The sequence below is a fragment of the Opisthorchis viverrini genome (genome assembly GCF_000715545.1).
Source record: "Opisthorchis viverrini unplaced genomic scaffold opera_v5_252, whole genome shotgun sequence".
Classification (NCBI taxonomy): Eukaryota; Metazoa; Platyhelminthes; class Trematoda; order Opisthorchiida; family Opisthorchiidae; genus Opisthorchis; species Opisthorchis viverrini.
In genome coordinates this window covers 476,366-489,215 of record NW_008751910.1, presented here as the reverse complement: position 1 = coordinate 489,215, position 12,850 = coordinate 476,366, and the positions used below count along the sequence as shown (strand labels likewise).

At 42.8% G+C, this 12,850-nt stretch overlaps 1 protein-coding gene across 1 annotated transcript in view; it reads left to right on the top strand.

Annotated features, from left to right (window-relative positions):
• T265_09070 (hypothetical protein) overlaps positions 1-11,018 on the top strand; it is a gene marked incomplete at both ends in the record, with an annotated part of 34,363 nt that extends 23,345 nt beyond the window's left edge. Inside the window, 2 exons of the mRNA XM_009175049.1 lie at positions 2,438-2,866; positions 9,859-11,018. Of these exons, the coding sequence (XP_009173313.1) occupies positions 2,438-2,866; positions 9,859-10,021 (592 nt within the window). The remainder of the gene's footprint in view (positions 1-2,437; positions 2,867-9,858) is intronic.
• Between the last annotated feature and the right edge of the window lie 1,832 nt (positions 11,019-12,850).

The following is a 12,850-nucleotide window of genomic DNA, read 5'->3' as shown; positions in this document are numbered from 1 at the left end:
AAACTATGGTTGAGTTAACCTTTGTCGGATGACTAATTCACGATGGTTGTCAGGTGCGGAACAAGCCGGCGTGTGAAGTATTTTTGGACCTCGTCAGTTGCTTCGTCCACAACCTTAAAATGCACGTTTTACAAACCTAATGCTTAGCAGTAGGCTGAACGCACGAATGGAGAAGATCAGCTTGTGATCAACGTGAGATGCGCCTCTGCTACGATGATCACTCCCTCATAAATGCGTCTGGTTGCTTTGCTGTCCTTACCTGAACACTGTGTAGACGACGTGTTTGATGTCACATGATATCTGCGCGGAATCCCCGGGGTGATGAGGGCTGACCGAAGCTCCAGGCCTCAGATTTTTCCAAAGAGTAAAACTTACTGGAGTCAAACAGTTCGATTCCTCCGGCTAAGTCATCAGAGACGGCTGGCTGAAAGTCGCATTCCAGAAAAACTGTCCTAACCTTGGTAAATGGGTTCAACAGTGGACACGCCCTAAGCTTTGATGAGGCAGCTTTTACGTGGTTTTGGGCCACCTTAGAAGATTTGATACTGTGTGGAAGCATGAGAGACGACTGCCTACGCAAACGTGTGGAAATTCCAGACAAAAAGTTCCGGTTTCACATGAAATGTGAGATTCACTAATGAATCTGTTCACCGTGCATCTGCACCCGCAAAATAATACTTAATTATAATAATAAGACAGTGGGAGAAACCTCGTTCAAGAATTATGGACGAAGAGTAGTATCTATCGATTTCTTGTTTAATGAATTTTTTATATTGCTACTTTTCTGTCCACTGACTTTCGCCGGTCATACCTTCCCAAAATGTTTTCTGTGCGGATAGTTTAATCTACTTTCTCGAAGCGTATTCCAGAAGCCAACTGCCGTGCAGATAGACGGGCGTGAGAAAGGGGCGACCCAGCAGTAGAACCCTTGTGAGATCCAATGAATAGGGTTTCATAAAACTGAGCCACTTTGTAAGGCTAGGTGGCTGTTTACCTTAGAAATCTATAATATAATCTTCTCTCTAATTATCTGACATTTTTGCTCCCACGTTACCTTATTAAGGCGGTAGACTGAGGTGCTCTAAACGGGTCTTCCAGACAGAAATGGAGTGATGTGAATAAGTAAAGCGTCAAGTATGATTGTGGTTGAACGGCAAAACATTGAGTGATATTCTTTTTCACCAGTGACCTAAATCGATTGTCTGACACAAAAGCCTCACACACTATTGATCTGTTTCACTTAGTGGTTACACCAATTACTCTAAATGCGTGACATATCCCGTCCTATGCCTATACGGTTCTCTGCTGGGTATATTGGTGCATGCGTAATGACTCAAAAAGCACAACAACCAGTTACTGAGAACTTGGCGGCGGCTTAACTTATGAAGGTGGCGCAAGTCCTTGAGGAAACATTGGATCAAGCAGTCAATCGGTCGGACCACCTAGATGAAGACGGTTTGGAAGCGATTCGGCGAAATAGACTGGAATGGATGAAAAATGAATCCAAACAACAGTCAGAGTGAATTTCTGCAGGCCATGGTGTTTACTCTGTACTAGGATATCAACAAGATTTCTTTGCATCTTGTGAAAAGTCACCGTTCGGTGTTGTCTGCCACTTCTATCGTGATGTGATTTCTCGTTGTAAAATTACCGTCCCGTTGCGAAGTCAAAAGGGAACGGCACATTCTGGGGGAAAGTGGGCTTCCTCTACCGTAAATTTCTTCGTCGATTTGTATTCCTCCGCCCACGTAGCTACAAATACTCAGATCAGTGCCGAACCAAAAACCTGTTTAACGCTGCTGCAGTAACGTAGCATAGAACTTTGATGAACGCACTCAAATCTCAGCAAGATGTGGGAATGAGTAATGTTTTTTCTGTTCTCCAGCGTACAAACTGCACTCTTCATTCAAGTCAAGAAAGCTCTGGGTGTACCTATGGTGGATAGTTATTGAAAATATGTCACAAGAATGGCTACATAATGGTAATCCACCGGAATAATTGCGCCGAAGAAACAAGTTTACGCCCAGAGGATTTCCCCAACATGTATGCTAACGAGTTCTGGCCATTAGGTAAACCAGTCCTCTTACTCGGACTTAAGCAAGCTTTCCCTTGTTAATAACGGGCTGGTCCAGCGTGCACTTGTAAAATATAGTTAGCATACTCGTGTCTTGTGTCAGATACCCAGCACGACCAAGGAATCGCAGTTGATGTGCTCCAATAGAAGCTAATTTCGATTCCAATGCCTCTAGATCGGGATGGGCGAACCAAAGCAATCGCACGTGTTGAAATAAAAATCAACAAATCACACAAACAACTGCAATAGTCACTGGAAATTTTTGTAATTCATCTGCGTTCACGGGTTTTGTCATTTCGTACAGCATTGTCATCATTGGTTGTTACTTATCGGGCAAACTTTTGTATTCTTCGTCCATTGCAGACGCAAGGTAGCTAATTTCGAATGCTCAACACCAGCTGATCTGGCGGACCTCCCACTGCAGGCTCTCACTGTTGAGAGCATATGCCCTGAAACTCCGGAGCTGCCTGTAGACAAGCGCCCAAGTGTGCCTGGATGGAATACGGGTGTAGTCGGCGGGAACGATGCAGGAACCGGCTCAGATAGTGAACCGGCTGAATCAAAACCAAACTACGGAAATGAGGAGCAGCCGTTGAGTGTTGCCCAGGGAGAAGAAGCAAAACTAGCAACTGCCGGTGGAATGTCGACAGAAGTTATTGCGGTCATCATTGCTATCGTCGTGGTGGTAGCCATCGTTCTCATAGCAGTTATTGTTTTCAAAGTTCGTTCAAAGAACCAACGGCAAAGAAAGCAGGATGGGGACAAACCATCTCACAAAAGTAGCACGTATTGGTAAGTTGATTAGGATTGTATTTGTTAAAAGAGGTTGGCTACCTAATGCACTACATCACAAACGAGAGATTCAGCTTGGTTTCAGGTGAGTCTCTCGCAAAACCAAATTATTTTGCAAACAAGGTTGACTTCCCTTAAGGTATGCTTCAATACGGAGAGATGAACTCTTTTTGTAGAGTGTTAGCACTTTACAGTCTCAGGACACATCAAAATTCATTCACGTAACGGAGAAAAATTGGAACCCCAGTTACTTCCAGGTGGGGTTATATACCACCGTGAAACTACCTGCGTTAAATGACTCAAGTTTCCCATCAAATTTGAGTTTTTTCTGTGGCTTTCTTTTGTGGCTCATGAATTAAACCATCTGAAGCACTGATGGGCAGAAAAGTGGAAAGTGTGTGGGCGAAGCCAATGCCAAAACAACTGGACGTTAAAAAGTAGGCCGATAAGAGCACTCGAACAAAACATCCGATTTGAGGTAGTGCCTAACTTTTGAGAAACAAATTGCTTGAATCGCCTCCATATCTCTATTCAAAATCTAGAAATCCAGCAGACGGACCTTGACTAGCCCCCCATAATTTAAAACATTACCAACTAGCAAACCTAGTGTGAGTGTTGTATAGAAAACCCAGTATATTCCAACAGGTCTTTAAGATACATATGGTAATATTACATGGTATGATGGTAATATGATAAATTAAACAGAAGCGTTGTAACATGAATAGATGTTCAACTGATATTCAGATGGACGGTGTTTTATCTTTCATTTTCTCAGGCTAACTCAAGGGTACTCACTCCACTTCTCCCCAAAACGATGAAACTTCTCGTTCTAAAATCTATCCTTTGCGGATGGTATTTAAGCGGACAAAGATGGATTATGCACAAATTCGTTTGAATCCCCATTCTCATCAGCTAGGATGGTTCGTCATATCTGTTATCGTTCATCTGATGTTGAGTTGCACCGGGTGTATTCGTCCACAGACTCATAAAATGAATTTCCGAACTCATTTTACCACAAATGTCTCCTGTGTTTAGGTGCACAGAATAGCAGTCGATTTGCAGGACCCATGTTGTGCGGATAGTCCAGCCAGAAAACCACACATGTGAAACTGATTAACTTGCCTGTCTAATCGGTGTTCTACAATCCATCATGTGTTCAATAACTCGTTATGTAAAAAGACGTGAGTTATTGGAAATGGGAAACCAGTAATGCCCTGATTAATTGAGATCAACACTACCCAGGTTCCGAGCTTGGACGGATCACTTCTTGGATCGGCTGAAGTTTCAGCTATTTTAGGAGCTTCATACCTTTTGCAAATGGTCAGCTGAAGCTATACTTCAAAAACCCTTGTCACAATGTCTCAGCTTGTAACATCTTATGTTCCAATGTGCGAGGTAAACCAGGACATTCCGTCGGCAGACTGTTTACCAGTCGTCTAAATTTGGTAGAGGTGACGATTAGATGCAAGTGCTGCTGCACGACTGTGAAGCTTCTATTTATGATGAATAAACTGTCTGAGTCACAAAGTCAAAGCCTAGCTTTCAGCATGGAAATGCGGGTGGACTGTGACCTTCCTGCTCAGGACACAGCCAGTCTTACGCTGAATATCGCATTCCTGTGGCCAAGACATCCGTGATACAGTGGCTGCGCACGCGTAGCATAGAGCGCTGTGAGCAGGCCTGGTCACACACACTTGGTAGATTTCATCTTCCGACACCGGAGATGAGTAATTTCACATAGAAATACTGTTGGTTGTGCGATAATCCACATGTGCTTGCTTTGTTTACGCTGGTCGGCAATGGTGTAGATCGATAACAAGTTACTCACGTGGTCCTCCAAATAAATCGATCTCATGAATCGGTCCTCATTCAGCACAGGAGCAACAGGTCAGATTGTGAGTGCCATCTCATATTATGTGTATATACGTCAGAACAAAGTAGGAAGATCTTCAGTTACTTGTTCTCAATAGGGAATTGCGAATCGCATGGTCTTTTTAAGTTAACTGTAATTAGTCGAAAAGTAAGTCTAAGGAACTTGATAGTTTAAGTGTCAAACGTGGCCTCAAATTCCTCACCGGAAGAATCATCTTTACACAACAGTTCTATTATAGTATATGTAACATCCAAACCAAATGAGAAATATATGCATATCAGTGTTTTAAGTGTTCTCACGTCTTTGTTCAAGTCGTATTCCACGCTGACCCTGTTTCGCTAATTGCTTCCAGGTCGATACATTCCAAAAACATACCAAGCAATACAGTTTGTGATGAAGAAAGAAATTGACTTTGAGGTTTGCAGAGGAGCAATGGTGCAGTCGTGTAGCATCACCACCTAATGAGCTGGAGATAGGTCAGCAGTTAAGACGGGAATCGGCTGACTGGAATATTCGTAGTTCCAACCAAACCCTGCCATTCGATTGACCTGTTTACACTGAGACAGTACCACAGTCCTCAGGATCTCCCTGAATTGTAGGGCAGCTATGCACCGAAAGGGTCCCACAGCAGAAAAATTATTAGTTTAATAAACTGGTACACTCTCCTGATATTTGAATACCGTGCACCGACACAAATGAAGTCAGTGCTCAATTGGCACTCTGTTTTTATACTGAAAGATACATTCGTCCCTCTTCTGTCTCGAAAAAGCAACGCCAGCCTTCGCGATGCAAGAGATTGGTTCACGTTCATCAGTCACATAAGTGGATATCGTATTATTGCGGCGATGGAATGTTTGCATTATTCCACGAAGTCTGCTGTAATCTGCTTGTGAAGCAGTGTTAGATATGATCAATCCTACCTAATATATTGTCCTGAATGACTTCCTTATTATGAATTTGAGCTAAACATGCTGACTTCAAACGGTGGGGTGAGTTGGTATCTATGATCGAAGAGAAGCCTGCAGTCCGCTAGCGGAAAAACCAACGGATTGGTGCGTATGTGATTACAGTGGGAACCTGCGAGCAGCAAAACTACCAACAGTGTATATCCGGTTACAGAAACGCCTTCCAATGTAACATAGTATGGCAGAACAACAGAAATAACCCCTACAATTTTCATCTCCAAAAGAATATTTCGCTTGCTAAAGGGTGTGCTCCATAATCCGCTACCCATCGGACAGAAGTGTTCGCCGGGCCAGATCCTGGTAACCTGGTCAACTTAGACAAGAAAGGAAATCACACTCTGCATCCCACAGTGAACCCTACGGTGAACTCTAGTTGTGAACAGATTCGTAGGGAGCTCTTCCCCTTTGGAATAGTAAGCGACCTCAACCAAGATTTCTTCCCGCCCGGAGTTGAAGTCGGACAACAATAGCTTTTCATCAACTAAACAAGAAACACGTCATCCTGCCGAAAACATCCAGCCTACTTATCTATCAGTAATCTATAACTATCAAAATTACATGCCTTGAGTCGCTGAGAAACTAGTAGGCACGTAAATTGTGTGTGCGGTAATCCCCGTTTGCGATTGCGTCATTGATACCAAGTTCACTGTAGTTTTTCGAATGCGATTGTGCACATACACATATAGCACACAAATACACATAAAGACAAACATCAATAAATCTATAAACTTGTATGCTTGTACAGTCAACTCAGCCCAGATGCTGAGTAAACACATGAAGAACGTAAGCAGCACATCAGATGCACCCATCTCACAGCAGCTCCAATTTCGGCTTCCTAGAGAGAAAAATTCGCAAGGAATCTTTGAAGTGGGGAATTCCTGGTTAACTTTGCACAAAACACAGGTTACTTGGAATTGACTAAAGCAGAACTGACAAATCGGGAACCGTGGTTTTTTAGTATCTATGGGAGAGCACTGTATAATCCGTTTCAATTCGTCACTATAACTCAAGACTCAGACGAATTCTTTCTCTTCTGTAGGTGTCACAATCGTTTATATAAGAGACTGGCTGATTCAAACTGTGGGTACCGTGCGCCTGCGGGGCGACAAATGAGTTTGAATTGATTTGCGTGACTGCGACTTATACGAGACGCCATAGATTAGTTTATGAGCTGCATTTTCCTTCAAAGTTGCGAGAAGCTATAAGTCTAACTGTTCGTTTTGGAACTTGTAGTGTGTTAAAGATGAAAACCGACTCTTCGCATAGTTGGGGCCCAACTATGGGCTATGCAACCTGCCCAATTTTTCGCAAATGTAATGGCGCTTGTATGCAATTACCAGGCCAAACAATCAATTACCACAAGGAAATGAGGTGTTTCGCTTTCTGTGAGGCTGGCTGTCCTTCTCGGCTTGCTGGAGCTACACTATTATGGACATGTCTATTCTAAGAACTTTTTGTCTCAATAAAGACACTTCACTCAAATTAGACGGCGGATTATTGCCTAAGAATGGGTTCAACGAACCCTCAGATCTGCAAGCTGTAGTGCTGCATCCATTAGACGGCTATTAATTCAATAATCTTCTTTAAGGGAAATAATCTATACCAAATAGGCGGAAACCTGCCTTTTCCGCGTACAGAATGGATGTGTCATTTTTCTTTTCCTCCAGTTTGGCTGCGTTTTTCACATTACTTTCTACAACTTATCTGAGATACAGCAATTCATTTAATAACGTTCATGAGAATAATCTAGGGTGGTAAGTCGAAACGATTTGGGAAAGTGCTTATCTACACGTCATCGTTTTTGCTGGCAATATCTTCCTTGCCACACCGGGTTCAAGCCAAATAGGATCAAATTAAGAGGTTTTCGGATAGAGAAAATATTAGGATGTTAATTAAAGTATATTTCCAAGCTTGGAGTTCTGCGAAGAGGCTTGAGAACGATGTTGCAGTAGAGGGAAAGGGGGTATCCTCTGAAGGGGGCTTACTGACAAGACACAAGTGCGTCTGTGGTGAACCACAGAATGGTTCACCTCAGATAAGACGATGCCGATGATATTCATTCAACAGTCCCCGCACTTCGTTGCTCTATACCTTCAAAGTAGACTACTGTCAAACTCTAAGTAGGATATGATTAACTTCAGGACCGAAGCACAATCGACATGTGACCACGGCTCGACTCACCTTAGGATACCAAATGGAGCGATTTCATTTTGACATCCAATTACCTATTCTACAAAGTTCATTGAGCTAGTATTATGATATTCATAGCCGATAGGCACCGATAAAAATGGGGCGATCAAACAAATCATCGCTACCATCTCCTCATCATCAACCGTAATGTCGCGTACATTTTCTAGATACTGTGCCGATCCAATACTGTTAGTGTTTAGAACACCGTGCAGTATTGTGATCTCTATGGGGCCTCGTCAGGCACATATGAAGAAAGGAAGGGGACATACTGTAATGCAGCCGAATGGCAACGCTAGGCAGTGAAGTAATTCCACACTCAAGACGGGGCCACTTTTGTTTCAGTGAGAGACATTTCAACCTGGGGTTTGGTGACTAATGGCAAGACTAACGCCTTCAAAGGATGACGGTGTATCGTTTGCAGTTAAATTGCAATTACTGTGGCTCTCATCATTGCAGCAGCCGTACATGGTTCGGATTCCCAGGGTGTTTGTACGACGTTACGCGCCTAGCGCTCCTAAGGGATACGCGCATTAGTTGCAGTTCAGTCATAAACAACGAAGTAGATTAACGTAGACAAGATATGGACGGACACCTTACTCTCTCAGTTAGTGTTGAGCATTCGACAGCTACTAAACTGTGTTCTTGAGTGCACCGCATTAAATGTTACAGTATCAGTTTAACACGTCCTTTCGATTCTATGAGGGTTTTAGAACCCAAATACATCTTACTTCAGAAATTGACATAATTCCCAGTCGATGACTTTATGGCCCTAATTTCAGTGTGCTGTAGCTGGTGAGCATATCTACCGAAATGTCTGCCGACTTCTGTCGAATACAGGATTTTTTGACAACTCAATAATGTCAGTATCCAGCTGCTCTTAGGAGAACGGTCTTTCATCGAAGCCATAGCGATGTCACTTACGAATAACTCCGTCGTGGACTGTCCACCGGTGTAGCTTTTATCTCAAGTGGAATGGTGTAATTCAGGTTTTATGCACAACTTGGTTTCTCGAAATGCCCATAGGTGTATTTTGAGCAACAGCACCTTATGGCTGCTACCAATGTGGTTGAGTTAAGAATAACAAAAGCAAACACGGAAAAGCGAAAGCCCCTCGGCTGAAGAAAAGTGCACTCCATTGGGTGTTGGTTCGCAGTCCACTCGGTGATCAAAGGTTTGTCATACTCCACTGCTCATTTGCTGCCATCTCGGTCCTAGGCTGGAAATCATGTTCCCATAACTTATTTAACGATACTTTTACCGCCCTGATAAGACAGTCCAGTTAGTCCACGTGAGAGGCAACGGAAACCACTTTTGCCCTTGTTAGGGTATAAACTCAAGGCCCTCCTCAGTCGAGTGCTGTTAACGAATCAGAATAACTTCGACGCACAAGATCATGACTGAAGCTGACTGATTTTAGAGTGCTCTCTCAATGGACGAATAATCAAGTCACTGGTGGGACTAAAGAGACAGATAAGCAAAGGTTGGACTGAAAATGATATTAGTATCAGTTTAACAAATTTTGCAGCCACGCGTTGGCAGTATCGACTCGACTGTCACTTATTTCTGTTTGGTGCATTGCGGTTAAGCCAAAGTCCTTATTACCCTTTCATTTTATACGCTTCTTATTTGCCGCACTGACTGTGGTATCCGTGTCTTTTCACGTGGCTATTTCAACCTATTGGGTTTGCACTTTCAGATAACTCAGACCTAGCAGTAAACTATTCTTCTTGGTTTTGATTGTCTCGAGTATTCAAAGTTTGTAGCCGCATGGTCTACTCTGTAATGCTCCAACCCTATTTTCGGAGGCGTGAGCCAGAGTGACCTGTAGATATATCAAAACATCAAAAGAATTCCAATAGTTTTGCTCCATCTTTATCTCGCTAAATTAAATCTGAACTGGTAGGCACAAGTAACCTCATGAAGCCTAGCGACATGTTTGTCTACTTCATTTCTCTCTCCCCTAGCCACGTCATTGAACATCCCAACTCCAAGCAAGCCGGACGGAACTCGGGGACTAACAACTCTGGTGCACCGGCAGCTCCTGGGAACAGCTACAACCGAGACTTGGAAGATTCAGAGCGACAGCCACTGGCTCCGCCCTACTATTCCCGAGATCCCCGTCTATAAGCAACTACATTTCTATTTCGAATATCTCACAAAGATATGTCACGGTTTTTCCGGTTGACAAACTCTTCGTTTCACTTTTCGCTTTTCTTGATGCTTCAGTTATTCTTACTCAACAGCTAGCCTTCAAGAAGCCAGTCAGTCTATCATGGTGTCGATCTAATCTGCGTTTTCAGATAGATTTGGAGCAAAATAGAGCTGTGCGTAATATTCAAGAATGCAACAAATTGTATATGTCTGTTTTCCATATCTATACACTCCACAATGTAGTATATACACTTTTTGACCCCACCCAAATCCTGGCACCATCTCCAGCCACAACCGGATTATTGGATTCAAATCGGATTTACTTTTGCCGATCGACAGTACCAATCAACTGTTGAAAAAACAGCATTGAATAAGTCTTTTATTCTATGTGTTTTTCGCGGTATGGTTCCGACCACGAAATCTATCACCTATATTTCTGATACTATCCTGCCGAATTATGGAAAAATCCTGCAAAGGAACGTCTACTATGTCGTACAACCGTGGTTACTAGTTCCTTTCGCACTTCAATGTGACTTTCCAAGTGTATAATATACCCGTTGCCATTTAGCACCCGCCCGCTCGTTTCTTTAGTCAGTTTTCCGGAATGGTCTTTGGCGAAGCTCAGTGTTTGCGAACATTTCCAAGGCGAATTCTTGATCAATAAGTAGTTGAGCAAACTATTTACCCAAGTCCAAGAGTACGTACGGAAGAAATACTGTTGTGCGCTTACTTTTCTTCTTCAGACGGAGTTGTACACATCCATTTGCCAATCTGCAACATTCAATCGCTTCCAGTAGCTGATTCGTACTCACTGCTTAGTACACAGTACGAGTGTTTTCCTCATATGGTGCTTGTACTCATTTGCTTTGATTGTACTATCGATCTTCTTTTTAGTATTTCTAATCACACTACCGATTCGTTTGTTTTTTTAAATGCCATGCAGTTCATTATCATCATAGACCGTAAACGAACTCAGCACTTTTACCCCTCAAAAAAGTTCATTAGAGAATGTTCTCTAAGTTGTGGAAGGAAACTGAAAGTCCTCCTTATTACCGTCTGTTTGTTGATGCATATACTATGTAGGCTATTGTTCAAAATACTTATAAGAGTGTAAATTTCATGATTGCAGATATGCTAAAACGGGGTGGTTTGCCGAAATCTACTGTACAGAACACTGAACTATTTGGACTGCCCCACATTTTGACTAGCTGTGATTGTAGCATGCAGTAGATGAAAAGACAAAATCCAATGGGAAATAAATACAATGTCACTTCAAATGCACTGGTATAAGCCACATTTGACAAGTGTTATAAAGTCGAGTGGGAATTGGTGGGTCTTCCAATGTTAGACTGGATTAAGAGCTTGGAGTAAGAGCTAAAATGCACGCCTGTGGGAGGACCTTCAGCTATTTGAAATGCAGAGGTCGCGTGCTCTTGGTAGGATGTCCTTCCAACAAGCTAGGGGTCCGTACTCGAATTTTATTCCTAGTGCGTCTTTGTGCTTGTGCCAAACACGCTTGGACCCCTAATTACAGCAAGTTATCCTCTTCGTACACTTCATACTGCCCAAGGCTTGTCAAGAATGAAGCAGATAATACTGGCCTAAAACTTACGACTGAATTCAAAAAGCAGCTGTTCCTCACCGGACAGAACTTCCCTTAGCTAGTCTCCAGATCGAGTTTCAGCCACTCTTACATCTTGACTTGTAACTATTGTCTGAATACTAACCAACTTATCAATGCCACAGCTCATGCGCATCCAGTCTCATTGGACAGGTGTGCTTGGGTCATTCACTAGGTTATTTTTCAGGAACTTTTACACATAGGTCAATGTAAGCTGGGGCCAGTGAGTTTCCTCCTCACGTATTTGCAAATAACTAATGATGCGGCAAGAAAAATCTGGATGCCTTATTGTCCCTACTGGATCTGTTGTTGTGAAGCACAATTGTCCTTACAATAATTAGAATTCTGAACTAAGAGGTTCCTCCTCATCAGATTATTTGTATCATTTGTAAGATACGCTAAGCGCTTACTGAGGCCTCACTGAGGAGTCCTTTTAATGTAGAAGCAGATGTGGAAGTTTGAGAGCGTTTAGGCACTGGGAATGACACGAACTGTGACAGGGGACAGTCTCATTGTCATGATGGTTCAAAACTTCTATTATGCTGTCTCCTGGTTGAGGGGGTTTTGTGGAGAAAACCTTTGAACTGTGACCAGTCATCCCACTCAAGTTTGCTGGTCGGAAACGGTAGAGAGCTTTAGAGGCCACGTCTACCTTGAAAATACAGCATCAAAAAATACCCTCAAGGCATCTAAACTAGTCCTGGTCAGCGTCAGCTAAACAGCTGTACTTAACAACCGTTCGTGATAAGTTGCCCTTCCCTATTGCCACCTGCGGGCAATTAGGCGAGAATTGCTAGGCCACCATCTTTCCAGATAGCAGCATGACACTCTTTGCGTCAAATGTCTTAAGCTGTCTTGCAGCACAAAGCCATTACAGTACACCTTCTTTATGAGAAACCACCAACTAAGAAACGATTTAAAGGCAGTTTCAGTTATTTCGTAACAGTAATTCGTGGCCAGAAGCTTTCTTTGGCAACCGAGTCCGAAAAGAAAGCATCAGCTTACTACATGAATTGAGAAGTTTATTCACGACTCCGATATAACTGTGGAATGGGATCAGTTCCACTTGTACAAAACGTATGGCTGTTAGTTTGTGGCCGGAAGTGCTCACATCACTTGTCAAAATTAGCGTGAAATATTGGATACTTGTTCCGTAGCTCGTCTTGGTGGAGTACGAAAGAGAA